This window comes from Protopterus annectens, chromosome 16.part0, assembly GCF_019279795.1.
Source record: "Protopterus annectens isolate FY-2018-M chromosome 16.part0, PAN1.0, whole genome shotgun sequence".
Classification (NCBI taxonomy): domain Eukaryota; kingdom Metazoa; phylum Chordata; order Ceratodontiformes; family Protopteridae; genus Protopterus; species Protopterus annectens.
In genome coordinates, this window is record NC_056750.1 from 700,943,052 (window position 1) to 700,959,962 (window position 16,911).

General features: G+C 39.0%; 2 protein-coding genes across 2 annotated transcripts in view; one reads left to right on the forward strand and one right to left on the reverse strand.

Moving 5' to 3' along the window:
• LOC122790335 (zinc finger protein 239-like) overlaps positions 1-16,911 on the forward strand; it is a 1,358,627-nt gene that overhangs the window by 353,720 nt on the left and 987,996 nt on the right. The gene's annotated exons all lie outside the window — the stretch shown is intronic.
• Positions 1-16,911, reverse strand: part of LOC122790334 (myosin-6-like) — a 353,888-nt gene that overhangs the window by 128,737 nt on the left and 208,240 nt on the right. Inside the window, 3 exon segments of the mRNA XM_044057853.1 lie at positions 2,815-2,960; positions 3,164-3,340; positions 3,583-3,825. Coding sequence (XP_043913788.1) covers positions 2,815-2,960; positions 3,164-3,340; positions 3,583-3,825 — 566 coding nt within the window.

Genomic DNA, 16,911 nt, shown 5'->3' on the forward strand with positions numbered 1-16,911 from the left:
TGATCTACAAGACTTTTCCTATTTCTATAACTTACTATATCTATATGCTCTCCCTTTTACACCCTCCCTCTAGATCACTACATCCCTCCTCTACTGTTTTCTTCTTCTGTACCATCTTTTCCTCTGAACTGAGGCCCCTTGTACATACACGTTTATCTTTTTTTTTCTCCTGCACTAGTTTCTTCCTCAGATCTGAGGCCCCCTGCACTTACACAATTTCTCCTTCTTGCCTCTAGTCTAATAATGCCATATTATTTTCAAATGATTACCTATAACCTTAATTCCCTTACTGCATTCCTCTTGATTTATTATCATTGTTTTTCCTTTTACACCCTTATTATTATATTTTTGTATATAGCTATGTTTAATTCCATTGAGTACATAATTTTTTTCTTATCCGTTGTATTCTTGACATTGTTTTGCTCTTTATTATTGTAAACTTGTCTCTGCTTATATGTCTTTTTGGGGCTTTTCCCCTCTGATCTCCACTGAAAAAGGGTAAATTCTTACCCAGCTGGACCAACCCAGTTAACAAATGCAAAATAAATAATAAATAAATACTACAAGAGGGGGCTAGATCCTTGCATCTTAATTTCTATGACCTAGTTTACTTATTTTTTTGCTTGAAAATCATCATTACCGAAATATTTTCGTCTTCATCTTTTCTACTCTTCAAAGTACCTTCAGTGGTATTTTACTTTAGGTTTGTTGTTGCACTCCAGAGGAAGTATCTTGCAGCTTTCTTCACTAAGCCTCATTTCCCATTCTTGCACCCAGTCCAGTGGTCTCCTTAGTTCATTCTAAAGGCTTACTTCCCACCTTCTACTTTACCCTAGTTAGTATTACCTGCAGACAGGTAGCTGACATTCCCAGTGATGATGTTTGATACAATGCGGGCAAACAGCACTGGGCATAGGATTAGTCCATGTTGGACCTCACTCAGCATCTGTCCCTCTCTCTCTCTGTTTGGAAAAGGTCCTGCAAACCACCACTCTTTGTTTCCTGTCACTTAGTCACCCCTTCACTCATTTTGTTAGCTTTTTCCTCAACTCCTGACATTTTCATCTTGTCCTTCTGTCTCAACTAAAGGGAGACAAAGACTTTACTAATAGCGAGGTATTCCACAACCATTGGGTTCCCTTTTTCAAGTTCCAGCATAACCTAGTCATAGAATTGGATTAGGCTAGACTAGTATGATCTGTTGGCCTCACACCATAGACATTTATCTTTTTATTTTATTTTGTTAGCACTGTACTTACTACCGTTCCCCTCAAAACGTTATTTCCATTAAACTTTCTGCTACTGATATAAGATCTGTGAATCAGTAGTTGCCTGGTCCATTTTGTGAGCTTCCTTTGTAGAGTGGTACCATTGTGGCATCATTCCATTATCCTGGAACTTCACATCTGCCGATCATATGAACAGTTCTGTTAGTGGGTCTGTGAGACATCTGCCAAGTTCTTCAGGAACCCAAAAAGAATGACATCAAGGTTTTTTTGTCAAGCTTTATTAAATTCCTTATGGATAGTGTCCACTGCTTCCCTCAGCAGGAGACCATTAGTTTGCTTTCCATCACTTCCTACTCTGATACTTTTTTGTGCTGTCCCTTTGGTGAAGTATTTTATAAATCAGAACAGGATTACAGGTTTTTTCTACAATAATAAGCAGAATGACTGGTAACAGTTCTTTTTATCAGTCAGCAAATTGTAGGCATCTTTGTTTTAGACTTTATTTCCCTTTCACTCCATATTTACTAAAGTTACTGTAGCCTGACTTAAGCTGCTTCAGTCATAGAATTCAATGCACTGCATTTATGTAAAAGCCTCAGTTTATATCATGTTGTGATAAACCATTAAAATTGTGGTCATATTGTATAATCACTGAGGTCTTAAGCTAACTTTTTTATTGAAAACATTCTTCATATCTTCTTATGACATTTTCCTCAGAAAAGATGGGCAGGTGAAATAACAATTGCAAATGAAAGCATGCATTAGCATGGAAAAAAACTAAAATAAGAAGACATTGTCATCAAATCTGAAAATGTGTAGCAATTCATTTAACAGCAAATTGAAAGTGTCAGACTGACGCACTGTTTCCTGTATTAGGATTTGTGTTCTGCAGCTATGTCATGTAGTGGAATCCACTGGTACTATACTTTGCTTTGTGAGATACAGGAGCTTGACAATGACTGGAGGGTGTAGGGGCAGCTAATAGAGATAAATGATTTGACAGTGGCCCATGGGATGTAACAAGTATGTATGTTAGTGACTGAGCCATATTAAGACTTACCAATTCTGAATTGATACAGTTTAAGCAAATAACCACTTGCTTATGATTATTTCTGAAGGAATCTTTACAGCGATCTGATAGAGCTTAACTTACTGTTATATAGCTGCTGAACTCAATAATATGCTCCAGATTAAAGTATGCAGTTTATTGCCTGATGCTATTAATTTATTTCAAGTTGCAATTAAACTAAGTAATGATGCCATCATCAAGGACCCCTTTTATAATCTTTATTGGTGTGTTGTGCCACAGAAGTGTGCTTGTAACTGCAGAAAACAAATTGCCATTTTTTATAGCAATCACTGGTGAGGTGGTAAGCACCCTTAAGTAACAGAATTCCCTCCATGTGAGTACAGAGTCAGACAAAATGGACAGACTAAAGGGTTCATTAACAGAGATATGAACTGACTCATTTACACACATGAATGATAGACTCATGTTCATAAGTCAATGAGCAGACTAATAGGGATACTCACACAAGAACATATATGAACGGTTAAAAACAGTCATCTTCCTACAGTTACTTACTTTTTAAGCTTCTCTTCTAGCTGCTGTTTGTCATTTTCCAAGTCCATGATATTTTCCTGAGACAGTTTTAGATCTCCTTCTAGTTTTCTCTTTGCTCTTTCAAGATCCATACGGATCTTCTTCTCTTGTTCCAGTGAACCTTCAAGCTATAATAGAAATTAAACTAGTTTTCTGAGTAAATATTTATTTTTTATGCAGACATTTCAAATAGGTAATGTGTGTTGAGCAAAAATGCTGCTCAGGAACTAAACTGTGATGTTCAAGTAGCAAATAATACATTTTTGGTTTTTACATCATCTGTTTCTGTAGGCCAGACAAAAGTGATCTGTGAACAACCTGTTAAACTTACGTCATCCACTTGCTGTTCCAGTTTCATCTTTGCTTTGGACAGAGTGTTAGCCTTGTCCTCTTCTGCTTGTAGATCATCAAGGGCTTGCTGATGGGCTTCCTGCAAAGCCTTCTTTTCTTTGGTCAGCTTAGCAATGATTTCATCCAATCCTGCCATCTCCTCGGTCAGATTTTTCACCTGTCATTAAAATAAGACAATTAGTATCAAAGAGAACGCAGTTTTCATGGTACTTCTCAGTCTTAAAACTTAGAGAGCTCTCAATAACTAGGAGGTTGGCCTAATGGTTAAAGTGTTTGCCTTACAAACACAAGGTACAGGGTTTGAATCTCACAAGGGATAATTGGCCAGGCTTAAAATGGCTCGCAAGAGCAGTTAGCTTAGTACCAATCTATGAACCTATAACCTAAGGATGTACATACCTTATTTTCTGTGGCATGTTTTTCCTTCTCTACTTTTGCAAGTGTTAATTCCAAATCATCTATGTCCTTCTTCAGCTCTGAGCATTCATCTTCAAGTTTCCTCTTCTTCGCTGTCAGCTCAGCATTCATTTCTTCTTCATCCTCAAGGCGCTCTGTCAGCTCCTTCAGTTTGGCTTCTGTTTGTATCTTGTTTTTAATTAGCTGATCACATCTCTCTTCTGCATCTGTTAGATTGTCTTGCTCCTTAATAGGCATAAATTATACATAATTAATACAGATATCTTTCATTAACCATCAATTCCATTTTAAATTGTATTTTGATTGTCTGGATATTTAAGCATTTTTGTTAGTTTTTAAATATTGATAACCGGCTATGCACTTAGAGGTGAGACCTAAAGAAAAGGATACAGTACTTTGAGAAGATTTGTGTGTGTAATCCAACTATTAATACATTTTGTAAAGCAGTATACTGTTAATTATTGAACAATAATGTTTAATGATTATATGGCCGAAGAAATCAGAAACAGAAACAATCCATGATGAACAAATAAATGCATCATAAAGAAGTAACTCTGCGTATGAATTTGGCAAAGTAATGCTCAGAAACATACACATTACGCTAATGTATATGCTTCTGTGGCCTGATGAAATTTGTATAAAATATATTACTTCATACTTAGGGCATCATAGGGCACAAGTTTAACAGGCCAATTTACTTACTCCCTTCATTAATCAACATAAAACTTTAAATATTAAGGAAAAATCAGAACAAAAGAAATACATGTACATTTTACAACTATATTCTTGAACTTATTTAGTAGTAAATAGTGACAGAAAATATCAACATTTTGGTGTGACCATTTACACTTCTGCTATACAGTGTTTGGTTCTTCATTTTGGTTCCCGGCCAATGTGCCTTCTATGCAGAGTCTGTGACTGCTCTTTGTGCCTGTGCGAGTTTTTACTGGGTACTCTGATTTCCTCTTACATCCTACAAAATTCATTAGGGGAACTGGCAATCCTCCAAATTACCCCTAGATGTGTGTGTGTGTGTGTGTGTGTGTGTGTGTGTGTGTGTGTGTGTGTGTGTGTGTGTGTGTGCCCTGTGATACATGTCTGCTACGAACAAAGGCCAGTTACACACCTTGACATTCAACTAACCCTCTACACAGTTAGAAGAGATTTAACCAATTAACAGGGCTGTGTAGATTATGGTTTTCATGCAGAAGTAAGTAATAGACTGCAACTGAATGATACTTTTATCTGAATATTTTCATGGCTTTGTTCACTGCTTAATAATGCCAAGCACATCTATAGAGACCATTCTGTACTTCTGCTCATAGATTCCAGTTCTTTTAATAAGTCAGACAGATGTGTAAAATGTACTTCATGTTTCATCAGCCAGGATCTAGCACATATTATATCTGGGGAGGCTTGTGGTACTGGCTTTTGGGCAACAGCCCTCCCAAATGAAAAAAAAATGTTGTAAAATTATATTTATATTTTTTTTATTTTAAAAAGTAGTTGAAATTCCCATTTTGGGGTCCCTGAACTCCATGCATGAGTTCTAATATATGTTAATAATATATCTCATCTTATTCAGCAGCTCAGAATTAGTACCACAAAGGAGTACAGCCAAATAGAGAATAAGGAAATTATACTATATTATATATCTTTCTGCCATTTCAAGAGGGGCAGAAATGGTGCTACAGGGATGCTGGCTGATGTAGCAAGGACACATTTCCTGTTATCTCAGTTTGACTTAGGTGACTGGTGACAGAATCATCCTGAATAAAAGTGAAAGAAGTTGTGAACAGATCATAGAGGCATGAGCACAGAAATACATTACTATGACCATTATTATTATTGTTATGTTTTCATTTGATCACAATATTTGATGAGTATCCACAAATCTAGTCTAGTATTAACTGGTCTTACGTGACTAAAGAGAGGCGGTGCAGCTTGAGGGAGGGTACTGGCTAGGGATGAATGATCTTAGAACGCAATGCCTTAGAATATCTATAAAGTTATGAATCCAATTGGACATCAGAGTGGTATGCAGTCAAACAGTGGTTATACTGAAGGGGTACTGAGGTAGTCTTTGGATGAAAGTGACTGATACCAGCTGTTGTTTGAACACAATTAAATAGTCATCAAGATTCCATAATATAGTCCCAACCCATTCCAGTTAATCTCTCCATTTAATTTGCTTCCTGCAGTCCCCATGCATTTTTTTTTTGTATTTTCATCAGATAGGCTCCTTCATTCCACTACCATCTCTTAACCAGTCCAGTCATTCCACCTGGGAGTGGGCATCCACAGGCTAGTCGAGAGTCTGTCAGCACATTCATTCCTGCCAGGCAGTGCATTATCATTCCATTAATTCTCCTCATGGTGAGAGTCAGGTGGTAGGGAGAGGGTCAGATTACTGGTTCAGTAGGTGACTTGCCCTGCCCCACTGGAGCATTCCCCCCTCAATCATCCCTTATACTGGCTAGCTGGGCACTACCTTCTTGCTGCTTGCCACAGAGAGTGTCTCTGCATGGTCTCTAAGCACACAGGCAATAAATACTCACAGCCTCATGTTCCACTACTGTGCAGTTAGGAAATAATTGCAAAGAAAGTAGAGTAAAATGCAGGAAACTCTATACAGTAGAAACAAGCAAAATAATAATAATAATAATAATCATAAAGCAGAAGCTCAAATCTGAAACTATTTTGAAGCAGTTTCTTAACAGAAGCACAAGATTCCCAGAGAGGACTTCCTCAGGCTTAAGTACTTTGTTCTGTATGTAGTGTGCTTTTAGTACTAATTGGTATCTCTGATTATTTATTTATTTAACATTTGTTAAACAAGAAAGTCTGACTTGGAACGAAGCCAGTTTTCAGCGATGCCCGGGGAGAAATGCTGCAGATTCATGTCTTTGTAACATGGGAGGAAACTGGAGCACCTGGAAGAAACCCACATGAATGCAGGGAGGACAACGCAGACTCCGCACAGAAGTCACCCCAGCCAAGAATCGAACCAGAGAACCTCTTGCTGTGAGGTGACAATGCTACTGCTGCACCACGCTGTCCACAAATGCTGTATTATGAAGACTCATGTTTTACTTTTAACTGTCACAGTCATACAATTCTCTCTCTGTTTGCATGCATTTACTATATCTGCTTTTTGCCTACTGGATCAAGGAAATTTCTAGTCTCTGAGTAAAAAAAGGTGTAGTATTATCATAGCCTGGTTCTCAATTTACTGCATTTAAACTGAGATTGTATTTTATGGTGTGGATCTTTCTACCTTTTAAGTTGAACATAGTAGGGTATGAACTAGAGAGCCACGATGGTGCAGCTGTTAGCATTGTCGCCTCACAGCAAGAGGTTCTCCCATTCGATTCTCGGCTGGAGCGCCTCCTGCGTGGAGTCTGCATGTCCTTCCCACGATTGAGTAACGTTTAAACACATGCAGGAAGGTGCATGCGTGAATGGGCGTGCCTTCTTTGAAGGTTGGGTGTCGGGCTGGCAACTCGGCACTGTAAAAATCCACTGCCAGTCATGAGCGGACCGGAGTTCCGCTGTGGCGATCCCTAGCCGGAAAAGCCGAAAGACATTACTATAGAAGGGTATGAACTGCAGCAAACAAGTATGGATTATGTCATTATATAAATTTTCTTTCAAACTACAGTTTTATGAAAAGTAATGCACTTATTGTCTCAGATGGTAATCAATTTGTCCTACTCTCCTAAAAATGGAGAACATCAATATCTGTGCAGTAACTGAGACCTGGTTCAAAGCTCCAGAGAGCACCCTTGCAGTACCAGGCTACAACTCATACCACACTTTTCGGCCACCAAATCAGGACCAAAACACTAAAGGTGGAGTTATGTACATATTCACCAAGGATATTCACACCTCCAGGCTGGTTGCCCAACACAATGCATCTGAAATTCTCCAGGTGTAACTAACACTAGGTAAGACTGCAATGCAAATTGTAGCTTGCTACAGATCCCCCACCATGCCCCAAGATTCTCACTACACCTTTCTAAACATACTGGAAAATATTAAGATACAACCAAACACCCTAATACTGGGTGATTTCAACTACCCTGCCATAAACTGGGAAAACTACTCCTGTACCAACACCTTTGCTCAACGGTTCTTGGAATTCATAAATTCCAACACCCTAGAGCAACTAATTCATCATCCCACCAGGGGTACCAATATTCAAGACCTGATCATTACCAACATGGGAGATTGATGCTCCACACCAGTGGTCACCCCCTTGTTGGTCAGATCCGACCATAAGCTAATCATCCTTGACATCCACATCCCACCCCCATCACCCTTTAAGGAAACCTCCGTAAAAAACTTCTCCAAAGCCAACTTCATGCTTCTCAAGTCAAAAGTAACAAATTTCATGACACCCATGCAGATGGGAACTGGAAGTTTAACTGCTGAATTCTACACTAAGGTGCTGTATGAGCACATTCATTCATGCATGGACTGAGCCATCCCAAATAGAACCAAGATGCTGGCCTCTAAAAAAAGGAAGCCAATCTGGTTGTCCCCTGCCATAAACAAGCTGTACAACAGAAGGAAGAAACTGTTGCAGAAAAGAGGAAGAACCCAGGATTCACAAAACTCCCTCACCAGCCTCAGTAGAAAGCTGAGATCCCTCATAAAATCTTCCAACGTTAGTTATGAAAACAAAATTGCCAAAGATTCCAAAGACAACCACAAGGCATTTTATAGCTATGTCAAGAATCTAAATGGCAATACTCAGATCTGCTCTGAGCTACAGCAGAATGGTACTAGATATATTGATCCCAAGGATATTGCCAGTATCCTGACAGATAAATTTAGTGCCAACTTCACCCCCCAAAGGGCCCATCTCAATACCAAAAGAATGCCAAATTCCAGTAATCACAGTCACTCAGGTAAAAACTACACTCTTCAAAGCCAAGAATGCAGCATCCATGGGACCAGACAACATCTCAGACTGTGTACTACATGAACTACAAAATGAAGTGGCACCTCAGCTAAGTGTCATGTTTAATCATAGCCTCACCTCAGGCTTCATGCCCACAGACTGGTGCACAGCTACAGTCATCCCACTCCACAAGGGGGGATCCACTTTGGATCCCGGGAACTACCGTCCCATCAGTCTGATGAGCCTGATCTGCAAGGCCATGGAACGTATTATCACAGAACTTATAAACAAAGACATTGTCAACCTTCAAACACTGTATCCTACCCAGTTTGGGTTCATGAAGGGCCGATCTTGCCTTTTGAACCTGATCAACTTCTTCAAATCAGTCTCCAAAGCCGTGGATGAGGGTAAGGTGGTTCACACAGCCTACTTGGACCTCACCAAGGCTTTTGACACTATCCCCCACTTTGGAATCATAGATAAACTTACTAAGCTGGGCATTAATTCCTACATCACTTGATGGGTTGCAAACTGGCTTACTGACAGAATACATACTGTAAAAGTAGCTGACTCCAAATCCATCTCCAGACAAGTGGTGTACCACAGGGTTCTGTCCTGGGACCACTCTTGTTTGGCATCTACTTCTCTGAAGTACAGGCCAACACTAAGGGACTCTGGCTTACACAGTTTGCAGATGACTGCAAGCTTGGAGCCATTATTGAATCCCCAAATGATGTGGAAATACTACAAAAGGCCCTTACCAAAACAGATGCCTGGTGCCAGAGCCATGGGCTCAAGCTAAATGCCAAAAAATGTATACTTGTTCCTTTGAGAAAAAACACGCACCTGTGAACTACCACATAGATGGCAGTATACTAAACACCGAAAGTGTGATAAGAGACCTAGGGACACAGGTTGACAATGGTCTCACCTTTGATAACCACATAGACACAACAGTTAGAAAATCCTTCTACGTGGCACACCTCATCACTAAGGACTTTTCATCCAGAAAAAAAGAGGTCATTGTCCCTCTGTTCTCATCCCTCATTAGACCCATTATAGAATACAATGCCCCATTTGGTATGTACCTCACAAGACATCTGCAACAACTAGAAAGGGCGCAGAAATACCTCACAAAAAGAATCACAGGCCTAAAGCAGATGCCTTATGCTGACCATCTAAAGAAACTCCAGCTATACTCTGTCGCATATTGCCTACTCAGAGGCGATTCCTGCCTAACATACTAGGCCATGTCAAACCCAGAGTTGTTGGAATGCTACACTTAAAGAAATCCCAATCCCAATCCCTATGAGCCACATGCTCCAGGGATCTTAACCTTGTCATCATGATGAATAAAACATGCTGGAGGGATAGGTTCCTGACCTAGAGACTCCCCATACTTTGGAATAGACTGCCTATACATGTCAGGCAGAGTGCCTCAATGGCCTTCTTCAGGAGGAACCTTGACGATTTGATGGGAGATAGGAAATTCACCCCGGGATCACATCAGTAGCCCTGCTAGACAGGGATCCAGGAAAGTAAATATTTGTGGGAAGTAATAGCCAGGGAATCATTATGGCTAGGCTTGTATAGGCCCTAGGGCTGATAGCCTAGTACCTACCTATATACCTATGCAGCTCAATGAACCTTCTGGTGGCTTCTTTGTCACTTAGACAAGTATTCAGTCTTTTTTTTAGGCTCCTGAACAAAATGGATATAAATTCCTATACTGGAAGGTGGAGGTGGTAACTAAGGAATCATTCTGTCATAACTCCCTTATTCTCCAGGATATTGTTTTAATGTTTTTCTGAGTTTTGTTACCAGTAGCAACATTTGAACATATTTCTTGATGCATGTAGGCAGCTACTGTTATAGGTCTCTTTTTTTAATTATCATCTGGGAGTTTGTCATCTTTTGTGCAATGCTTTTTGGATTGGTCACTGCCTTCAAGGTGGGTATACAAATTATTGTTCATTTTCGTACACTGATTTATGACATATCTCTGCAGATTATTAGGTTCCTTCTGAGAGCTGCAGTAATTTATTAGTCAGTCTGTAGTAGCTGACAGCCAGCCTTCAGTTGCAAGGTGACAATCTGTTGTATAATCACTGGATAGGCATGGACAGGGGTTGACTCTTAGTTTCTATGGTACATTATCCCTTTATGGCCTTTTGGGTTTAGCCAGAGATTGAGTTATTGGTCTGTTGTATATAGTAGAAACTGACTCAAGATGCCACTAATTTGCACAGCATCACCTCATATGATGAGCTTCAGTGTCTCTCTCTCTCTCTCTCTCGTTTTCTACATTACATTAGATTCCACAGATGGGCCAGCCCCATACCAGGCCCACTGAGACTTTGTCGTACAGCTAAAGGAAATCCATCTGGCTGGACCTTCCACTGTACAGCACTGAGTGGTTTATGATCAAGCAGAACTACTAGATATCAGCACGTCTTCAGCTCAAAGTGAAGGGAAGACAAGTATATTTTGCCTCTAACCTCTGACCTTGACAGAATGTTTTAGAGTCATGGGTAGTTAAAAAGCACACAATCCAGAAGACTATCGAGAAGCCTATCCCAACTTCTCAATTCTCCCAGTGTACTGTCTGGTTACATGACTTAAACAACACAGGAAAAAATTTGTGGTAAAGCAGAGTCACAATCCAGAATCAAAAGCATCAAAAAAAAGGAGGAAGACTCTGTAACGCTACAAAAGATAATGTATTATTTATGCTTGCTGCTTTAATAAATTATCTTTTGTACTGCTGCAGAGTCTTCCTCTTCTTTTGGTTACATGACTTACTCATAGGCATAAAGTAGGCAAACAGAGGCTGAGGAAATCAAACTCTGGACTACAAAATGAGCTTGTTGACAAGTCATAGTCAAAACCCCCTTCACTATTTCCTTTAAAAGAAAGGTGGGTAAAAATCACATGACAGATGACTAGAACTGAGTACAGTGCTGGTCAGAGACTCAAAGAATGGAGGGCATATTAATAAAACATTGGCAAAAGTCAGCAATGATAATGGATTGTTGAGACAAATGGTGACCATCTAGCAAAGCCAAATGAAGTGACTTTCTTAGCAACAGGAAGTATGAATGCAAAGTTGAGTGCAAGTAAAAAAAAACTAAAGAAAAGCTCAGTGTTAGAGTTGGGACAGAATAATACAAAAATAATGATGATCTAGAGACTCATTTGAAAACAGGGAACCTATGAATGGTTGGACTTAGTGAATTCTCAAAGCAGAACAGACAGGATATTTCACTGACGTGGAGTTAACTGTGTGTGTGTGTGTGTGTGTGTGTGTGTGTGTGTGTGTGTGTGTGTGTGTGTGTGTGTGTGTGTGTGTGTGTGTGTGTGTGTGTGTGTGTGTGTGTGTGTGTGTGTGTGTGTGTGTGTGTGTGTGTGTGTGTGTGTGTGTGTGTGTGTGTGTGTGTGTGTGTGTGTGTCTGGGTGTGTTTTGGGGGGAGTCCTTGATGAAATGTACTTAAATAAGAAACATCCACTGAATAACATGCTAACTACAAAAGATACCATGTGCTGTGCTGCTTTCACCCTTTCAGACAAAAGACCGGTCATTCTATATATGCAAAAAAAACAAAAGGTGAACTTACATTTGAAAAAAAAATAATACTTTGTTTTGATGCATAACTTTACCTAGTGGCTTCAAGGGAAATGCCTTCAAGGTTAAAATTGTATTAAGTGACTCTTTCTAATCATACAGTATGGATATGTCAAAGGACATATTTTAAGGCAGGCCAAAGAGCTATGCAGTCAGAAGAACAAAGTATAATGATTATACTGGACTATTCCTTTGATTTGTTGAAGTGTAAGACTTTTACAGTATGTCATAGGGCCTGCAAATGCAAGGGGCCTGATCAAACATCACATACCTGTCCTGGTAGACTTGATATGGCACAAGTAGCTATAGAAGTTTGACTCACCAGAAGAGACAGTAAACTTTGCATATTCCATATTAGATACCAGGCCGAGAAACACAGAATGGATCCAGAAAAAAAGCTGTATCAATGAACCAGCAATAGCAAGAATGTGAATAGTTAGCCAGCTAACTGGAAACATCAAGTTGATGAATGCCTGTTTATCAAATCTCATATTCACAAAAATGATTTATGCTTAGGCAGAATTACTGAATACATCAACAACAAAATGAAGGACATTGATTACCAGCATAACTTCATTTTACCAAGGGGCACTCATTTCCTGCACACCTACACTCCTTCCATCCTTCCATTGTAATCTAACTATCTATAATTGTCTGTGTTGTACAACCTTATAGGGAAAAAAAAAAGAAATACTTGGTATGTCTGAAAACTATGTTTTCTTATTCATGAAATTGTGAAGCCTCTGACTTTGGTATACTTGAATCGGTTGGATTTACCCCTGTTCTTGATACTGCAGAGGTGTTAGACCTCCTGGAAAGAAACTTTTCCACTGTTGACTAGATTTCATATTTTTTAGTGAAAGATTCATGGTATGTTTCACAAGAAGCTGCTTCTTTTAGCTGTGTCTTTTACATGACTGTACACATTGGTTTGTCATTTATGTAGCAATTTTGTCAGATTACTGCTCAAAACCTTAGACAGCTTTCTATGTTTTGGTCAGTTGCCTTCCATCACCTGCGATTTAAATGACACCAAGTGTAATGTTCCCCAGATGCTCTCCTCTGCTAATTTTCCAGCCAGTAAAAGGGATTAGATCATTAAAAAGAGGATAAGGGACTGACCACTGGAGACAAAGAATATGAGTTTACATATAGAAAAAAATAAAGAAGAATAAGCCAGGGGACAAATCAGATAGAAGCAGAGAATTCCACAGCAAAACGAGGCAAAGGTTTATTGTAGTATTGAAGGAAGAGAGCCACTAGAAAGGGTTGCCATGGAAGGCAAATGGTAAGAAACATGGAGAAGAGGCACAGAAGGACCTGGCGAAGACAGGGTAAGAAGAAGGAGCAGTTGACACCATTCTGAAGAGACAATTCTGGAGATGAAGGATACTGCATGTCCAGAGAAAGTCCTTAAAAGGACTATATAGTTGAAGTTGGAGAACAGCAGAGTGCAGCAGGATAAGAAGAACTTGGTGGTTACATCTCTAGTAATGCATTGCTACAGTTACAGTGGGGGTCCTGAAGGCAGGAGGCCTCCATGTAATGTGAGCATTTGCAACTAGTGTGATACCTCAGGGAAAACTGTGCTCATCCTAGCAGTGAAGATGCAGCTAATGACATGATGAATGCTGGATTTAAATAATTCTGTGTTCATTATTTTTTGTTAAATGTTCATAGGTCGTATTGAAATGGGCAGTGGGTCTGGCAAGACAAAGAGAGAGTTTACTGATGGGCTGTAAGTATAGGGCAGACGTTGTTTTCATTCTTAATGCAAAGGTCATTATTTTTAAAAAATGGAACAAGAAAAAGGGTCTACATTACAAAAAGGCTGGAGGATAACCTAAATGGGGAGGGGAAAGTAATAGCCAAATAAAAATGTGTATGGTATTGCTAAAAAGAGAGGGAGATCTACCCTCTAGACTCTGCCATAACAATATCCATTTTCTTGACCTTACTCTTGAAGGCATACATGGTGAAATAATTCAGTCTTCACTTTATAGAAGACCTATAGCCAACTTAGCTTTTTTCAGATGTAACTAGTTTTCATTAGAGCCATACCTTATGTTCTCTATCATGTGGTTAATTTTACATGCTTGAAAAGCAAGCAGAAATAAACTTGATTTTTTAAAAAAGAAGCCAATGAAACAGCAAGTCATTTTATCAATAGCAGATATGATACATATATATTTTTTTCTACGAACTGCAAGGTTATACAAAATACTTGAGATGGGTTTACTATCAAATGAATGAAAGTAACAAGCGCAAACGGTTATTTCTGTGATGGAAAACCTCGACTCATGACTATTAACTAGGTCATAAGGTCGACCCAACAAGATCGACAACTCCTGTCGATATTACTAGTAGCAACTCCCATTGCCAACCATGCTTCACGTCCCTGGCTTGTGTACATCCTTCTGAATGGACATACACATGAATGTCGACATTCTGACTTTCGCTCCTGCCATGGTCAAGGAGGGGGCTGTCGTGCAACTGAATGTTGACATTTTGATTGTAAACCCTTGAAATGACGTTATAAATAAACATTGTAAAAGCTCATTTGATAGTACTGTTCACAGACTTTAAAAAGGAAGAAAAAGAAGAATTTTTTTTTTGTTACAGAAGTTATGATAATTTTAGATGAAATTATTGCATTGCTTAAAATAAGGCTTTTCAGCTGCAGAAAGTGATGACATTAAATTGCTTTTTTAATGAGTAAGAACTTTATCCAATTCAGATCATTGTCAGTTGCTCCTACCACCCTCTTCTGTACTTCACTTCTGTAGATTTACAACTTTTTCTTGCTTATTCCCCACTTCTTCTCATTTTTGGCATCTACTATATCTTACCATCCCACGTTTTCTTCTTATGTCCATTTCAAAATTCCTTTTCCATTGTCTTTTTTAATTAGTTTAAGGGTGATAATCTCTTTAAGGACACTATTGAAGCATAGCTGTATGTATGAATTATTGTACATAGTATTTATTTTTTGGTATTACTTATGATTTGATTTTTTTGTTATATTGTTATCCTGTTATAATTTCCTAGGCTACTGATGAAACTGGTCCTTGTGAATCAGTCCATTAGCTGGTGAACAAATATAAATAAATAAAAATAAAACAACATTATATGTGTCAGCTCTCTTCCTGTAACATATACAGCCATTTTAATTTATGCAATCATTTAACAAGTAAGTTAAAACATGTAATTTATATGTCACAGAAAGGAGCACTTCAGGAAACATGCAGCCAATCTCTAAGTCAAATATCAGCATGAAACTGGCAGGATCACAACACAGAATGTTTGGTGTTCTACATTGCAATGAGTAATTAAGCACTATTATGTGGTTGTTGTGCAGAATTTCTCCACAAGTACTGCAGTTAGTTTGTAGGTCACAGAGGCTGTGGATCTTGGTTACTCAGTCCACACAGAATATCCGGTTCTGGCAAAGGCATTTAATATAATCCCCTATTCTGCTATTATAACTAAACTAAATGTCTTAAATATGCACCTGTACCAGTAAGGTAAATAGCAAACTGCCAATATAATACAACCCACATAGTTAAAGTAGCAGGTGCTACCTCAGAACACATGCAAGTAACTATTTCATAGCTGTTTACTAAACTAATAACCACAAGGGCCTTTTTAAGCTTAGCCATGCATCCCAAATCTCTGACAAGTTCTCGTACCTTTAATAAGTATAAATAGGGGTTTGGATGATGAACCATTTACAAGCTGCCTGTGTCTGAGACACAGATGCCAAACCAGTGATGAGTGTTCTGCTCCTCATCCAATTGTCCAAGTTACACTTGAATTGGGTTAGGGAGGAACTCTGCTTCACACGGATGGGGAGCCTTTTCCAGGAAAGGGGTAGTCTCTTGGTTACATACCTTTCTCTTCAGCAAGGATTGATGCTGGGACCCCTTCCATTTGGTGTATAGTTCTCCAACCTCCAAACAGTAAACCCAGAACTGTTGCTTATGAAATTTGCTGTTGACTACAAACTGGGGGTAGTTGTCTGGTTGCCCTGTGACTTGATGTCACTACAGCAGGAACCAATCCTTACTAATCAATGTTGAAATGAAAAAGGACTAAAATTAAATGCAAAGAAGTCTAGTATTGTTGCATTTGATAAAAAACCCCTCATGTCCATCTTATACATTAGTTAGTTAAGCTAACATGATAATTAAGAATCTTGGCATATGGGTTACAGTAGCATCAGTAGACAAGATATCCTTCAATTTGGCATGACTGATGTCTAAATGCATTTCATACAAGTTGAAAGATGTGTCATCCCCCTGTACTCCACTTATATGGTGCAATTCTATGTAGCAATTAGTTTAGATTATTAAAGTTGTGAGCTATTAACAAGCTGCTTCCTGTAGTCCAAGGTTTGACGCCCACAACCTTAATTTACCTTTCAGAGCAAGGTACTTACTCAGACAGTCCTCAGGGCAATTGAGAAACTGGGCTTGGCTCTTCAATGATGTCTTTTACTACATGTCTACTAACTACCCATGCGCCTATGAGCCTTTGGTAATGTGTCTGTCTGGGCACATTGCACAGCTGGAAAGGCACCAACATTTCATAAATGAGAAGATTACTGGTTTAAAAACCCCAAACTACCAAGATGGTCTTGAAGGCCTAGCTCTATAATTGGGCTCTTATAGATTCTTATGTAGAGGTATAGGCTTTGCATTCTTTTCCATTAGAGACCAAACCCTTGTTGAGCTCTCACATCTCTGCAAGGCAAACAGTTCTACTAACAGTAGATCTAAGGATC